Source organism: Sabethes cyaneus, chromosome 1 (genome assembly GCF_943734655.1).
Source record: "Sabethes cyaneus chromosome 1, idSabCyanKW18_F2, whole genome shotgun sequence".
Lineage (NCBI taxonomy): Eukaryota > Metazoa > Arthropoda > Insecta > Diptera > Culicidae > Sabethes > Sabethes cyaneus.
This window is the reverse complement of record NC_071353.1, coordinates 71,534,788-71,551,221: the sequence shown is the minus strand read 5'-3', so window position 1 is coordinate 71,551,221 and position 16,434 is coordinate 71,534,788. Positions and strand designations below refer to the sequence as shown.

The following is a 16,434-nucleotide window of genomic DNA, read 5'->3' as shown; positions in this document are numbered from 1 at the left end:
CTGTCGTTGGCGATGCAATTTTTGATTCCGCACTTCATAATTTCACGCGCGACGGTACTGTTTAAGCGACGATAATTAATATTTTTGTAAATAAAAAAAGTGCTTACTTGCACGTGTGTCAATATTAATAAAAATTAAAATACGCGGTACTGCGACGCGAATCAAAAAAGAACGTCCATTCGGTCGGACAGTTAAACTAAGAATCGTGTGAAATAACACCAGGATTGCAAGTTAGCTCCTGATAAGTGGTAGATGGTAAGAGAAAAGATACTAAGTGAATTAGTGTAAACTGAGAGATATAAACAAAATCTATTTGTACCTGCAGCTAAAACAACCGTTGAAATCCATCAGTACACTGATAATAAAACTTGGTTTATAGTACGAAAACGAGCGTTTGCTTTACGAATTCTTTCGTTGTTTTCTACCACGAAGTAGATTCGTAAAATCAATCCTGAATGTTTTGTACATAGTAACAAAGCTATATCCGTGCGAGTTATTGCATTTTACAAAATGGTTCGTAGATTTTACGAATGCATGAAAAGGCTGTCGATAAAAATAATACTAGATTTCACTATTTCCCGATAGATGTCAGTATGCTACATTACCTACACCTATCGAAAAATAGCGAAATCTGTATTATCTCTGAAAAAAAGCTGGTTTTATCGGGAATCGAACTGAACTCGTTTGTCATACTTCTTTACGGACAGCCGACGACGACGCAAACCACAGAACCATAACTACTGCATACCAAGAAGGTCATAATTGCACAAGTCTTTTTTCTCTTCATATAATCTTCGCATCCCGTTTTCGTCGATAATGATGCCAGATAACAACCGCGCATCAAATGGGTCTTGATGCAAGACAGCTACGAATATGCTCTCGTAAAAAATACGAACCATTCGTAATAACAACATTTGCGGTAGACAATAAACCTACAAAAGTTTTTAAATGGTATGAAATTATTTGTATCAGCTACGAACAGGGATGCCACATATAATTCTGTGTTTTTTGTTGGAAAAATCTGACAATCTGTACGCCGAGGAAAAATATCTGTGCAAAAATCTCCAATGCAAAACAATGAGAGTGAAAGAGATAGAGAGTCATTTTGCTGACTATGCCTGTCTTTTTCACTCTCATGTAAAAGCTCAAAAATCTGTTTAATCTGTGTAATTTGGCGAAAATCTGTATTCTATGCATACAGATTCTGTACAGGCGATTTCTTTGAAATATCTGTTAAACACAGAATAATCTGTGCATGTGGCAACCCTGGCTACGAATAAAGTTTTACGAATGTTTTTTCAAAAAAAATACGAAATTATATTCTCAGTGTAGCGGAATACTTACCTGTTGATTAATACTTATCGTAACCGACCGTAACCTTGTTTATAAGTAGCCTGAAACCAAGAAAAAACAAAATTTCATGAATAATCATGATAAAAATCATAAAATGAGAATTATCTCAAAACATGTTACATCAGATTTGTCTCATATATTTTTTAAAGATAGCCTAAATTATACTCTAAAATCTGGTAAAGAGCTATCGAAAAGAAATTTTGTTTTCATATCGAATTAAAAAATATTTGGTAGCACTAGTGTTGAAAAATGATATTTCTTAGGATTTCTTGGTCAATTTTCTTTGGAAAAGTGAAGATGATTTTTTTTTAAACCAAATATTTCCGGAGCTATAAGCAAAAGAATATAAGAGGGTTTAACAAAAATTTCTTTTCTGTGAAAAGGAGGTGCTCCCATTACCCGTGGGGAGGACCAACCGGCGCCAATTTCGGGTTTTTGTTTTTTGACCTAAAACGAATAGTCTGACAAAATTTGCTTTAAATCCGTAAAGGTCGATTGCATGGTTCTCGGATACTTCGCGTAGAATTACCCTGGGACATAATATTTAGATTTTAACATTAACTTGAATTAACAATAACTTGCGAACAGCTGGGCCTAACAAAAAAGTTTATATGACATATTTTGCTCAAAATTATACGTAGAATTTGATTTTGTTTGAGTTTTTGAAAGAAAGTAAAATTTGGGTTTTTTCGAAAAATTTGTTAGTTTTTTTTTAATTCGAAGGAGTTTTTTTTGGTTTAGATTATATTCACTTTAACAGCTTGTGTAATTCGTGACTTCTGCGGGGTTGGGATTTGAACCCGCGTCTTCGGCGTGAGAGGCGTGAATGCTAACCACTACGCCGGGACTGACCCCCCGGAAATCGAAATCGAAGGAGTGTCCGTATCGATAACACTTCACCAGATTTTAAAGCATAACTTAGGCTATATATTAAATATTGTCCTTATTTCAAAATACGCCCTTTTGAACAGTTACGCTTGATGAAAAAAATTAAGTTCCATGGAAAATGAATCCTTACGTGGTATCTCACACATCAGCAAAATTTCATTTCAATTAAACATAGTGGAAACAAAAATGGCTCTTTTTACAGCGTTTTAAGCAGATTGCTCTGAAACATTTCAATCGTAATTTTCTTCTCTTACTGTTACTCGCAATCGGAAATTGTGGCACTTTGGTTTTTGAATTATTGATTTACATGTATTCATTCTGGAGTCTAGTAAGAAAAATACAATAATTGCTCGCAGTAAATTGAAGTTTAAAAATATGGCTAACTGAATTATAAATACATATTCAGATACTAAGAAATAAAAAAATGATCTGTTAGAAAGGCCAGGTCACGCCGCTAGGTGGATTAATTCGGGTTTTCCCAACTCAATCACAATGCACGTTGGTCATAGCCCTCACACCGGCTCAACTTTAACACGGTATGACCTCTTGCCGGCCCAATCTTAATATACGTTGGCCATGGCCCTGACGCCGGCTCAACTTTGACACGGATTGCCCATAGCCCTCTCACCGGCTCAATCTGCCCTGGCCCTCACGCCGGCTCAACTTTAACTTGAATTGGCCATGGCCCTCTCGTCGGCTCAATCTTAACACACGTTGGCCATGGCCCTCATGCCGCCTCAACTATAACACGGATTGGCCATGGCCCTCTCACCGGTTCAATCTTGATACACGTTCCTGAAAAAAACCATAACACGAAGATGAGAATTACTGTAACTGTAAATTACAAAATAATGTTAAAACATGAATATTTATTGTCATAAATGATAATCATACTATCAAACCTATTGTTGTAAATCATTATTTTCGTAACTCGAGAGATTCTACCATAAAAATGGAGGGTTGGCAGTTGGCATGTTAACAATAAAAACCTATTTTTTTCGCGAACAAAAATTTGAATTTATGGTAGATATTATCGTGTCATGGTTTTTTTTTCAAACGAAAAAGCAATCCATTCTATAAATATAGAAACTAAAATATAAATTTGAATTTATGACACTTTTGCCAAGTATACCATAAATTCCAATATCCGCAATAAAAACTATTGTTAAATTCAAATTCAATTTATTTTTTTTCGGGTCGCTGGGTCAACTTTCATATAATGTTCAAATCTACCGAATGATAATTCGCACTGCCATGTATGACTCTATTCGCAAATGGAATATGGTCAGCTTTGTTTGTTGCTGCAAATGCAACCATCCACCCGTTTCCAGACAAAACGTTTGAAGTTAAAAAAATACACTATTCTGCCGATAATGCTGCCACAAAATATTTACATTCAGCCGAAGTAAACCGCACTATCACACGGCATTCCACCCGAATTGACAATACAGTGCGCCACCATTTCAGGTTTCTAGCTTATTTTTTATGAAAATACACCATGAATAATAATCATGATATCATGAACTTACTGCAGTACAGGGATACCTCGATATAAGACAATTTATAATTTTTAAAAGTTGTCTTACATCGAAATTGTCTTATATCGAAACATGTTTTTTTCAAAAAAAAAATTGCATTAGCGGTCGCAAGTTTTGCTCTGTGTTATGTGTTTACGGTTTTTGAACTATTTTTTATTGTTTAAACTATTAGTTTTTTACTATTTTTGGGGTTATTTTGAAATAATGAACATCTTCATGGCACCGATTTCAGAATGGAAAATCAGATCTGGTATCGTTATCAGCTATGTCAAAGGGATTTGTTTCGATATAAGACAAAATTGTCTTATATCGAATTGTCTTATATCGAGGTTGTTTTATAACGAGGCTGTCTTATATCGAGGTATACCTGTACAACACAACGCAAGATCATAAACTATTATTCATGATTTTGTGCTGCTTTATATGACAATTCAGTCATGATTTGACAGCAATTCAAACTTTATGATTTCATGATTTTATTCATGGTTTCGTAATCGAATTTCTTTCCGTTAAAGAGTGCTCTTTTGGCTACCAGCGGGATATCAGCCCCATAGCGCCATAAATATAAAAGATAAAACTATACTTTCTTCAACAATATTGTAGATAATAATCTACTCTACAATTGGCCTATGCATCACTGTTTCGAATTTTGTTCGACTCAAAAGAGCAAAAATAAAATAAAACGAGCAAATCAAGCCTGATGATAGTAAATGAATACCGCTTCATTAACGAGTACATTGCCAAATTTTCATCGTATACTAAACTTTTACGATTAACTGCATATTGTCTACGATGGAAAAATAATTGTCAAATACCTAAGGAAAAGGTGCCGAAATGGCTTCTAACCTTAGTTGAACGAGAAGCGGAATTTATCATAATTCGGAAGATTTAACAGGAAGTTTTCGCTGAGGATATGAAACGGTTATCAAAGGGTGAAGCCGTTTCACGCCATTCGTTACTAGGGTTTTTTTAAATTTCGTAATTTCTTTATTATCATTGAAACAGATCTTAATCGTAATTTAATTAGAATACAATGAATAAAATTTGGTTAATAAATATATTAAGTATATGAAGCATTTTGTTTGATATTAATTATAATCACTCAATATAACATTACAGCCTTCCATTATAAATAGTTTAAATTATACTTCGCCCTAACTGCAGTAAGTACAAATTTTTTTTAATGTCATTTTATTTGTCTGTGTTAAAAATTATTTACATGGTGCCATTAGTTACTAAGGTGGTTTAATCCAAGGATAGCGGAAAATGGTATACTACGCGTAGGTGGAAGATTGGGGCATTCCAAGGGTAAGTCGCTTAGAACATTGTTGCAGGCTCAATTTAGGGAACAGCTTGCCTCATTGGTTACAATTGCGGTACAATCATTTCACAGTTCATGGCACACTGTGGCCCACCTTTTTGACATTTAAAATTTGAAATGTTAGAAATTGGCAGCCCTGCCAATGTTTGTTATTGTCAAAACGATCAAAACAGTCTGGCTGGGCGCAGGCGAATTTGACAGGTTTCACACGATCAGCACCTCAGCGGCACAGTAAGGCACAGACTGAACAAAGTTTCTATGAATGAGGTGAACGGAATGCTCTCAGCGACTTACCCTTGGGGCATTCGCAAGAGCCATCAGATGCGAAGCACCCAAATATGGTGTTACCAGCGAAACATGTATTAACAGAATTAATACTACAGCATTATCATTACAGTCTTTTGCATGCTGGACTACAATTATTGTTAGATACGATTAGGCAACGATTTTGACCATTAGGCGGTCGTAACGTGGCGAGGAAAATTATACATCGGTGTCAAAGGTGCTTTTGTGCAAAACCTAGGGAGTGTAGGCGGAGTGGACTATTTTGGCCCTGTTTACATTCGAGCGGGAAGACGACAGGCCACAATAAAAACTAATGTAGCGATATCTGTTTGTATGAGCACGAAGGCGGTACACATGGAACATGTGACCAACCTATCAACAGAACGGTTTCTACAGGCATTGCGCAGGTTTTTCGCCAGACGAGGCAGGTCATCAGATATGTATTCCGACAACGGGACCAATTTTGTCGGGGCTAGGAACCAACTACGAAAACTATTTGCGCTACTAAAGACTCTCAACATCAACAAGCAGTGGCCAGGGAGTGCTCATCAAAAGGCATTCAATAGCATTTCAACCCGCTATCAGCAGCGCACTTGGAGGGCTGTGGGAGACCGCCTTTCGTTCTACAAAATACCGTGGGAATCCGGTAGCAGCCGAGGATTTTGTAACGTTGTTAGTGCAGGTGGAAGCATGTCTAAACTCTAGTCATCTAACGCCAATGTCGGGTGATCCGTCGGACTTGCGACCATTGACACCAACACATTTTTTGACTGGTGAGTCTCTTCAAGCCGTCCCGGAACCAGATTATACTTTCCCGTTGAATCGTCTCAGCCATTGGTAATTAGTCCAGCGTCAGTTGCAAGACTTTTGGAAACGTTGGAAAGCGGAATACTTGGTACAGCTTCAGAGCCGAATGAAAAATTGGAAGCTGCCAGTGAAGGTGGAAATAGGTCAACTGGTGGTTATTATGGATGCTAATCAGCCGCCAATGCGATAGAAGTTGGGACGAATCCACGAACTACATCCAGGAACAGATGAGGTCGTCAGAATCGTCACAATTAAAACTGTTTAATTAAAATAGGTTACCTCACACGACATGTTGAGAAACTTTGCTTTCTACCTCAGGTTGCGGGTACAACGATGATTGATCAGGAGCCAAGCCAGTAATCGTTCCAATTCAATAATGTCATCGAATGCGTCAAAGAGAATGCTCTCACTCGTTTTCTTTCAGAAGTCTAACAACTTCAGGGCGAGTGAAGATGTTTGGTAACTCTTTGATATATATTCGAATGCACGCAGCCAAAATCGATCAAGGGAAGGAGCTAGTTGGGGTGACCGGAGTACGTCCATAACTATGCAGGCGCTAACACTATTATCGGATCTCAGGAGAATTGATGCTGCATGATCGAGTCTGATCAACAGGAGAACACGCCATCAACGGTCGAAATCGGACGCTAGAGGTCGATCCTCCGTTCCAATTAATTTAACATTTGTCATCTTAGATTAAACCAATTACCTAGTTATATTAATATACAATCGTTAAGTAACGATAGTGCGTTTCCGTAATTGTTCGGTGTTTAATCTATTGCGGTGGTGGCATCCACGGTACGATCCAGGGACGGATCACCGAACGGAAATTCGGTTGTACGGCATAACCGGCCAATTCTCCATACATTCAACATCAGCTATCAAAGGCCAGGCGAAGGACCAGCCACAACCCCAACAATAACTTTGCTTTTTTTGGAACTCATTCAAACGACTTCAAACACATATGATCAAAATATTAATCTTTCGATATAATCAATAAAAAAAAATCAATTTTTTAGAATTGAAAAAGTACTATGCCCTCTTAATACCAAAATAATACCCAGACAATGAGTCAAAACTTAACTTTTTCATTACACATTATCTTATCGGTTATATATAAATATGTTGTTTTAAAAATAATTATGATATGGAATACCTACAGACCAATTCGTATCATCATGGAACAACAAACGATAGTTGTCATATAGCTCATTATATTGCTTATTTACTGTACGCGTAGGAAAGGATTATATATAAAATAAGTTTTTTTTAATTTTTTTTTACTTTTACAGTCTCTGGACGAGATGTCCGAGAAAGTGATACCGACATCAATTAAATTCAAAAGAATTTTGAATATAGAAGATCCTTTAAGTAAGTATTGTTTTTATTCTATAAATAAGTAAAGTCGGTATCTTAGTCGTTTGGTAGTTAGGTTTAAAGCAATTCAATTTTTTCTAACAATTTCTTTATTTTCGGAAAAATACATTATAGTATTGCGCCATTTCATATAAATGTACAAAATGCCTAAATTTTTCTATTGAATTACAATGATTTATGTAAGTGTCAGACCAGCCATGCATGTGTGTACCAACGAAGTGACACTTCATGCTATCGTCAAAGCTAAAAGCGTAACCAATATCTAGTAAAGTCCATAACAAACCAACCCTTGGATAGAAGTGAATTGGTATGAAACCCACTCAGATTTCTGCTCAGCCTCGGACGAATGTGTGTTGGTGATAACTGACAACGATAGGTTGTTTTTGGCTTTTTGCTTTTCTACTATATAAATATAATACGCTATGTTTATGCTATAGTATAGCATAAAGGTATGGGAATCACTCGGAAAAACGGAAATGGAAAGAAGCTCCTGCTCGCCGAATGTCAAGTACCATTCGGCTCAGTTTCGAAAACAAAGCATTTTCTGTGCATGTGTGTGTGTGTGTATTTTTTTAACGTGTAGGGAAATCTGCTCAGCACCTTAGAAGATACGGTAGGGTAACCAACGTATTTTGGACCCCCTCAGCAGCTGTACACAATTTGGACACTTACAGCAAAATCAAATGCAAGTGTCCAAATTATGTACAGCTGCTGATGGTGTCCAAAATAGGTTGGTTACCCTACTATCAGACACCTGAGAAGACAACTCAGGGAGTGGGGTTTGGTATCCCAACCCCCCTAATGGGGCGTAAGGATCCAGACCCACGAAAACCCAAATCAAGTCTACAGCCTAAATCCCCCCTGGCACCACCTTATCGGTATTACTTCAGAGAGGGGCTACTGTGCTTAACGCACCCTCTTAGATAACTACTGGACTATGGTAGTTAGGCTATTTACTCGCCGTTAATCGGCTTTCCAGCGGTTTGTAGCTCAAGTACAATCTGGGTAGCAGCCGCATTGACCGCTCCCCAGACGTCCGAGCTAGAACACATCCTTTGGACTAAGTTGTCCAGAGTAGTGTTCTGTCCGCTCACTGCCTGCATGTTGCTTCTCGCGCCCACGAAACGAGGGCATATAAGGAAAACATGATCTGCAGTTTCTTCGACATCCACGCATTCGGGACACGCGGGGGACTCCGCATGCCCAAACTTGTGCAGATACTATCTAAAACAACCATGCCCTAACAGAACCTGTGTCAGGTGGAAGTTGACTTCGCCGTGGCGCCTGTCGACCCACCCGGATACTTCCGGAATAAGTCAGTGTGTCCACTGGCCCTTTGTGGAATCAGACCATGCCCGCTGCCATGTGGTCATCGAGGCCGATCTTGTGGTACTCCGTATGCCTCTAGTTCTACGTTGGCTGAAGCACTCAACGTCCTCACTGATGATGATGCCAATAGGCATCATACCCGCTAAGATGCAGATTGCATCATATGAAACTGTGCGATACGCACTCGCCACTCTCAAGCACATGAGACGGTAGGTACTTTCCAGCTTACCACACCGGTCTGCCATTTCTAAGTATGGACTGGACCACGTTGGTTAAAAGCCTTCGCTTGCTGCCATATACCGCAGAGCTATTAGACATCATACGAGACAATGCCGAAAAAGCTGTGGAAGCCTTCTTGCAGGCATAATCGACGTGGCTCCCGAACTTGAGCTTGTCGTCGACCATGACTCCCAGAAGTTTTAAGGACCGCGTTGATGAAATAGTGCAGTCCCCGACGCTGATATTTGCTTGCAGCACCGACTTGCGGTTGTTCACCACGATAACCTCCGTTTTATGATGCGCTAGGTCCAGTTTCCTGGAGCGCATCCAATCTTCGACAATGCTTAGAGAGTGGGCAGCCGTCAACTCAACCTCTCCGGCAAAACCGACAATCACCACCCCTACCGGGAACTTTAGCTTCAACACCAAGTCATGCATGACATTCCACAACAACAGCAGCCCGGTATGGAACCTTGCGGAACCCCTTCGGTGATTGGAACGCATATCTGACCCTCCTCCGCGTTGTAGCATAACACCCGATTCTGGAAATAATTTTCCAAAATCCTGTACAGCGACACCGGCACTTGGACGTTCCGAAGCGAGTTAGCTATGGAGTCCCAACTAGCGCTATTGAACGCATTTCTCACGTCGAGCGTGACAATTACGCAATAGCGGGTACCCGTCCTCTTACGCTGGATTGCCACCTCGCTGTCTTAGTGACAGACAAGATGGTATCCACCATAGATTTGCCTTTACGGAAGCCGAATTGGTTCCTTGACAGACCGTTTGTACCCTCCGTGTACTGTACGAGTCTGTTAAGGATAACCCTCTCCAGCACCTTGCCGGCAGATGACGAGGGGACCGGAGGTTTTGTGTGTTTGTGTGTGTTTTTTTTACGTGAGGAGACGCTCAATGCCAGGCACACTAATGATATATTGCTACATCACGTGGCACAGTGTGGGACTCTAACCCACTAAAAACCTCACGGGCGTCTGACCTTAACCCCCCCCCCCCCCCCCCCGGAACTACCGTTAAGTATTACTTCGGGGGGAGGCTGTGTCTGTACACCCCGATCCGGAGATGACCGTCATAACGTCCACTCCTTCACATTCACCCTCGCAGGGTTCTGCCATTCTTGTTGCTACTACATTCTCGTTCACAGTCCACTTTCCTTGCACCTGCCAAGACGTGTACCGATTCAAAGATGGCGACCGTCATGACTTCCATCTCCTCACGGCCACCCTCGCAAGGTTTCTTGTTAGGCTAAGTACTGCTCCGTCGAGTTCGCCACTGCACTTCCCCTTCACTCCTTCACCGACCACTTCCCTTGCACCTATCGAGACGTGTACCGATCCAGAGATGGCGACCGTCATGACTTCCATCTCCTCACGGCCACCCTCGTAGGGTTACTTTTTTGGGCTCAACACTGCGCCATCGAGTTCGCCACTGCACTTCCCCTTCACTCCATAACCGACCACTTCCCTTGCATCTGTCGAGAGGTGTACCCACAGAGAACAGACATCCAAGCGAAAGGTTCCCACTTGGATAAAACTTATGTCAAATTAGTTGGGAAACTATAGTGATGATGTCGCTATAGGCGCATAAAATTCTACACTAAACTCACAACAGCTAGCTTCTGGCGCTAGCATAACGCGTATAGTCCATATATACTAGCGCCAGAGGAGCCAAAGGTTGTCAGTGTGCAAATCAAAAGAATCATTTAGTTGGGAAACTATAGTGGTGGTGTCGCTAGTATATTAGGTGATTTTAATTTGAAATTTTATCCAAAAATTCAAGAAAAATTTGTTCCTGAATGGATGTCTGTTCTCTGTGGCGTACCGATCCAGAGATGGCGACCGTCATGACTTCCATCTCCTCACGGCCACCCTCGCAGGGTTTCTTGTTAGGCTCAGCACTGCTCCGTCGAGTTCGCCACTGCGCTTCCACTTCACCTGTCGAGACGCGAACCGATCCAGGGATAGTGACCAACATAACAACCATCCTCTCACGGCCGCTCTCGTAGTGTTTCTGTCAAGCTTGGTTTGCTCCGTCGCGCTCGTCGCTACACCGATGCGTCTGTCGAGACAACGCTAATCGGGATTGGTAGTTCGCTGGTCATTTCTCCACTGTCGTTGCGGTTGCAACATAATCTGTGCTACACCTGTCGAGACGTGAACCGATCCGGAAGTGGCGACCGTCATAACGTCCACTCCTTCACAGGCACCCTCGCAGCGTTCTGCCATCCTTGATGCTACTACATGCTCTTTCACCGTCCACTTTCTTTGCACCTGTCGAGACGTGTACCGATCCAGAGATGGCGACCGTCATGACTTCCATCTCCTCACGACCACACTCGCAGGGTTTCTTGTTGGGCTCAGCACTGCTCCGTCGATTTCGCCACCACACTACCACTTCATTTATCAAGACGCGTACCGATCCAGGAATAGCGACCAACATAACATCTATCCTCTCACGGCCGCCCTCGTAGTGTTTCTGTCCAAGCCTGGTTTGCTCCGTCACGCTCGTCACTCCACCGATGCGTCTGTCAAGATTGTCTGCTAATCGGGATTTCGCTAGTTCGCTGGTCGTTTCTCCACTGTCGTTGCAGTTGCAACATAATCTGTGCTACAACGCCGGTGACGGCATTCCACACGCTCTTCTCCCGACACATTTCGCGTACTATGTTCTCCACCGTCAGGGGCGGCATCTCCCTTCGTATCACGGCAAATCGAGGACACCCAAAGACCACATGCTGTGGTGTTTCTATCGTCTCTCTGCATTCCGGGCAGAATGGTGTCGCAGCGTGCCCGAACCGGTGCAGGTATTGCCTGAAGCAACCGTGACCCGAGAGAAACTGCGTTAAGTGGAACCCGACTTCTCCATGTTTTCTGTTCAACCAGGTTGACAGAACCGGTATGAGTCGGTGCGTCCATCTACCATTCTCGGCCCTATCTCACTCTTGCTGCCATTTGCTCAGCGACCCTTCTCTCGCCAGCTTCCGTGCTCCTCTGACATTTCTTCGTCCGTAGCAGTCGTTATCTTCCACGAGCATGATGCTGATGGGGATCATTCCAGCGATAACACATACTGCCTCCGACGATATTGTTCTATATGCACTGGCAACTCTTACAGCCATGAGTCGGAAGGTACTATTTAGCTTCACGCGATTCCGCTTCGATCGTAGTGCTGCGATCCAGGCTGGACCTCCATATCGCAGTATCGATGATGGCACACTATCCAGCAGTCTCCGCTTACTACTAGTCGGCCCGAAACAATTTGGCATGATTCTGGCTATCGCATTGATAGCCTTCGCCGCCTTCTCGCAAGCATAGTCGACGTGGCAGTTGAAGTTCAACCGGTCGTCTATCATTACTCCCAGATGCTTGACCGCGCGCGTTGAAGTAATAATGTGCTCTCCGACGGTGACGACTGCATGTTGCACAGCCTTACAGTTGCTAACCAGCAGAACCTCCGTTTTATGGTGGGCGATTTGGAGCTTTGCACCATGCATCCAGTTCTCGATAGTTCTAATCGCCTCTGTCACTAGCATTTCTACCTCCTCCAGTGACTCGCCTGTCACCGATAGCACGATGTCATCTGCAAAGCCGACGATCACCGTGCCTCTAGGCAGCTTCAGAGACAGTACACCGTTGTACATCTCGTTCCAGAGCGTTGGGCCAAGGATGGAGCCTTGTGGGACTCCAGATGTAATGTTCATCGTCTTGCGCCCCTCGGCAGTCTCGTAAACAAGCGTCCGATTCCTGAAGTAACTCCTCAGTATTCTGCATAGATATCCCGGGACATGCATGCTATGCAGCGATTCGGCAATGGCCTCACAACTGGCGCTGTTAAAGGCGTTTTTTACGTCGATCGTTACAACGGCACAAAAACGATCTCCTCTTCGCCTCTGTTTGGACGACTTCTCGGCTCGCTCGATCACTGTCCGAATTGCATCCACCGTGGACTTCCCTTTCCGGAACCCAAACTGCATGTTTGACAGACCGTGTTTACCTTCTGTATACCTCGTAAGCCTATTCAGGATTATCCTCTCCAGGAGTTTCCCGCATGTATCCAGTAGACATATCGGCCTGTATGACGCTAGCTCCCCCGCAGGCTTCCCTGGCTTCGGCAACAGCACTAGCTTCTGGATCTTCCATCGGTCCGGGAAGCTACCATCTTCTAAGCATTTCTGCAGCACGGTCCTGAACAAGTCCGGGAACGCTTGTATTGCTGCCTTAAGAGCCACGTTAGGAATCCCATTAGGACCAGGGGCCTTCTTCATTTTAGCTGTCTTGCCACTGCTATTATTTTATCGATTGAGACTTGCAGACCATCAGCGCTAGCCCTCTCTTCTGGACCGTACGGTATTGTTGGCCACATCGTAGGAGCGTGCGTCGGAAAAAGTCCCTCCACGATAACCTTCAGCTCATTCGGACACAACTCCCTAATTGTCACAGGACCTTTTACATTTGCCATAACGATACGGTACGCGTCACCCCAGCCATTGGCGTCTACTTCTCGGCACAGCTCCTTGAAGCAGTTGCGTTTACTTTGTTTTATCTCCTGTTTCAACGCAGCCCTGGCCACTCTAAACGCCGCGCTACGTTCTTCCCGATCTGCTTCAGTTCTGGCTCTTTGGACGCGTCTTCTGGCTCTGAGACAACTAGCACGATGGTTGCTAATTGCTGCATTCCACCAATAAGCCGGTCGCCGCTCTTTTCTCGGTTCCTGTTTTCTGGGCATGGTAGCATCACATGCCCTGACCAATATATCTGTCAACTCGTTCTCATTCAGGATCGATCTTCCACTGTCCACCCGGAGTGCCTCGACGAAAAGATCCCTGTCAAAGGCCGTCGTCTTCCACTTCCGCTCGTAGGTTCTGGCTCTCTGTCTTATCGCCGGATTTTTCCGGCCGATACTAAATTTAATCGCCTGGTGATCGCTATGGGTATACCCTTCGCAGACCCTCCAATTTATGTTCGGCATCAGCGATGGGCTGCCAAAAGTGACATCAATGATGGATTCGCGGTCGTCTTTACGAAAGGTGCTAACGGTACTTTCGTTAAACAGTGCAATTTCCATCTTAGCCAGGGCTTCTAACAGACTGTATCCTCTGGCGTTGGTGCATCGGCTCCCCCACTCCACAGCCCAAGCGTCAAAGTCTCCCGCAACGATGATCGGCCTTCGCCCGATGAGCTTTTCGGTCAGCGCGTCCAGCATCTGGTGGAACTGCTCCATGGTCCATCTTGGGGGTGCGTAACAGCTGCATACGTAGATCCCGTTGATTTTGACAATCACGAAACCTTCATACGAACTGGAAACCACCTCCTCAATGGGGAAACTGCCCATTACGTGTATTGCAGCCATTGCTGCTTTATCAGCTGCCCAGTTACCGTTACCGGGAGGAATTCGGTACGGCTCTGCAATTATCGCGACGTCGCACAACGACTCCGTTGTCGACTGCCACAACAGTTGTTGTGCTATGTCGCAAAGATTGAGAATAATCTGGGTCACCTCCATCACTGCTGACCCGCCTTCGCCTTTTTATACGCTGGGCATTGGAAGCCTCCCGTCGTGTTGTCATTTCTCTGAATTATTGCAGAGCACACACCTCGGTGGCTTTGCGCAATCGCTTGCAAAATGGCCATTCTCGCCGCATTTCCGACACGATCTGGATCTATCCGGACCTTCACAGTTACACGCCTGATGGCCGAAGCCCCAGCACCTGAAACAACGTTCCATTTCCTTGGTCACACGAGGGATGGCTTGCAGAACACACACTGACCATCCAACTTTAATTTTACCCTTCATCTGTAGTTTGGGCGCTGCTACCGCTTAGAGACGAATCGTCGCCGTCTGCGTCCCACCATATGCCTTTCTGAGCCGGATTACCATCGTACGTCGCCCATTTCGCACTGTACCTTCAACGCATTCCTTAGCTCCTGTTCTGTCGTGATCTCGTCCAGGTCCCTGCGCTCGATCACGGTTTCTTGGGAAATCGCTTTCACGTTTGCTTCGTCTCCAAGTGCTTTGGCAACAAGATCCTTGAAAGCCGCGCTCTTAACCAATGGATCCTTTTTCAGTTCAAAAAGCATCTCTCCCTTTTGAGTTCGCCTGGTTCTTACCACTTTCTCTCCAAGTTCCTTCAACTCCGGGGCTTCTCTGACTTTTCGGAGGATCGCTGCGTACGAAACGTTGGCGTTGGCTTCGACAACCAGCGCATCACCCTTAATCCTCTTCCGCCGAGGCCTGGGCTTCTTCTGCTCGCCATTCTCCACTTCATTTTGTTTCTGCTTCTCCTTCTTGCTTGCGACGGTACGCCATCCACTACATTCGCTTTGGTCCGGATTGTCTTCCTCTTCGTTCTTAGCTTTCTTTTGCTCCTCTTCTTCACCAGGCGTTTCCCTCTTCCTTTTGTCCGTGCGAGAATTCACTACTGGAGGTCTTTTAGGCGTCTCTGATGCTTCAGCCGTTCTTTTCGCGGCTTGGCTAAGTGTGTTTTCAGCAGCCAAAGCTCTAGCCTCGAGTTTCATGTGCTCGCACTCAACTGTAGTCATAGCAGATTTAATGCTCGCCACCAACTGCTTGATCTGCGTGTGGACGTTATGCCTCTCCTTAACGAACTCGTAGAGCTCGTCGATTTTCGCTCTGATCTCCATCATCCCGTCTCGAGGGGCGAAACCTCCAGGCTTTGGCGTAAGCATCTGAATCAGCGTCATGTGCCCGCCTTTCTGCTCTGCTGGAGGCACACTACTGCTTCTACTCATCAGTGTATCCTTGTTCGGCACTGGTGATTGTAGTAGCCTTCCACTTCTCGCAAACACGTTCGTCTCCTCCTGTGGCATACAGCCGTAGCTGTTTTTGTTTTGAGGTGTACTCAGACTCTTGGGTCCCTCCTTCGTGCCGCTATCTCCTTCTTCATTGTGTTGGTTGGTTGAATTAATCATTTCTGTTGGGTCCCAACTCTAGGCCGCTATCTCCGCTCGTATTCGCCTTTACGATCCCATGGTGATCTATGCAAGCAGGGAGGCCATGGCTAAGGACACTCCCCCTATCCTTCATGGGGATAGGGATGTCAGCATCCGATCAACGTTAGTCAGGAATATATCATCTGAGCCTACACCACCGCACTTAGACGTGAGTGACGAGCTTTGAATGTACCTAGAGACCAGCCACGGTTTTAGTGGTACGGATGGCAGCTGTACCATTAGCCTACTCGCCGTTTCGGGAAGGTGTCACCCTTCCTTACCTAAGGTAGCAGAATAGCACAGCCGTCAGCGCTATAGCGTCTAATCCGATCGTTTTCCCGTCATTCCA

At 44.0% G+C, this 16,434-nt stretch overlaps 1 protein-coding gene across 1 annotated transcript in view; it reads left to right on the top strand.

Moving 5' to 3' along the window:
* The window catches only part of LOC128743747 (glycine dehydrogenase (decarboxylating), mitochondrial), a 151,473-nt gene that overhangs the window by 19,513 nt on the left and 115,526 nt on the right, over nt 1–16,434 (top strand). Inside the window, exon 2 of the mRNA XM_053840404.1 lies at nt 7,485–7,563. Coding sequence (XP_053696379.1) covers nt 7,485–7,563 — 79 coding nt within the window. The remainder of the gene's footprint in view (nt 1–7,484; nt 7,564–16,434) is intronic.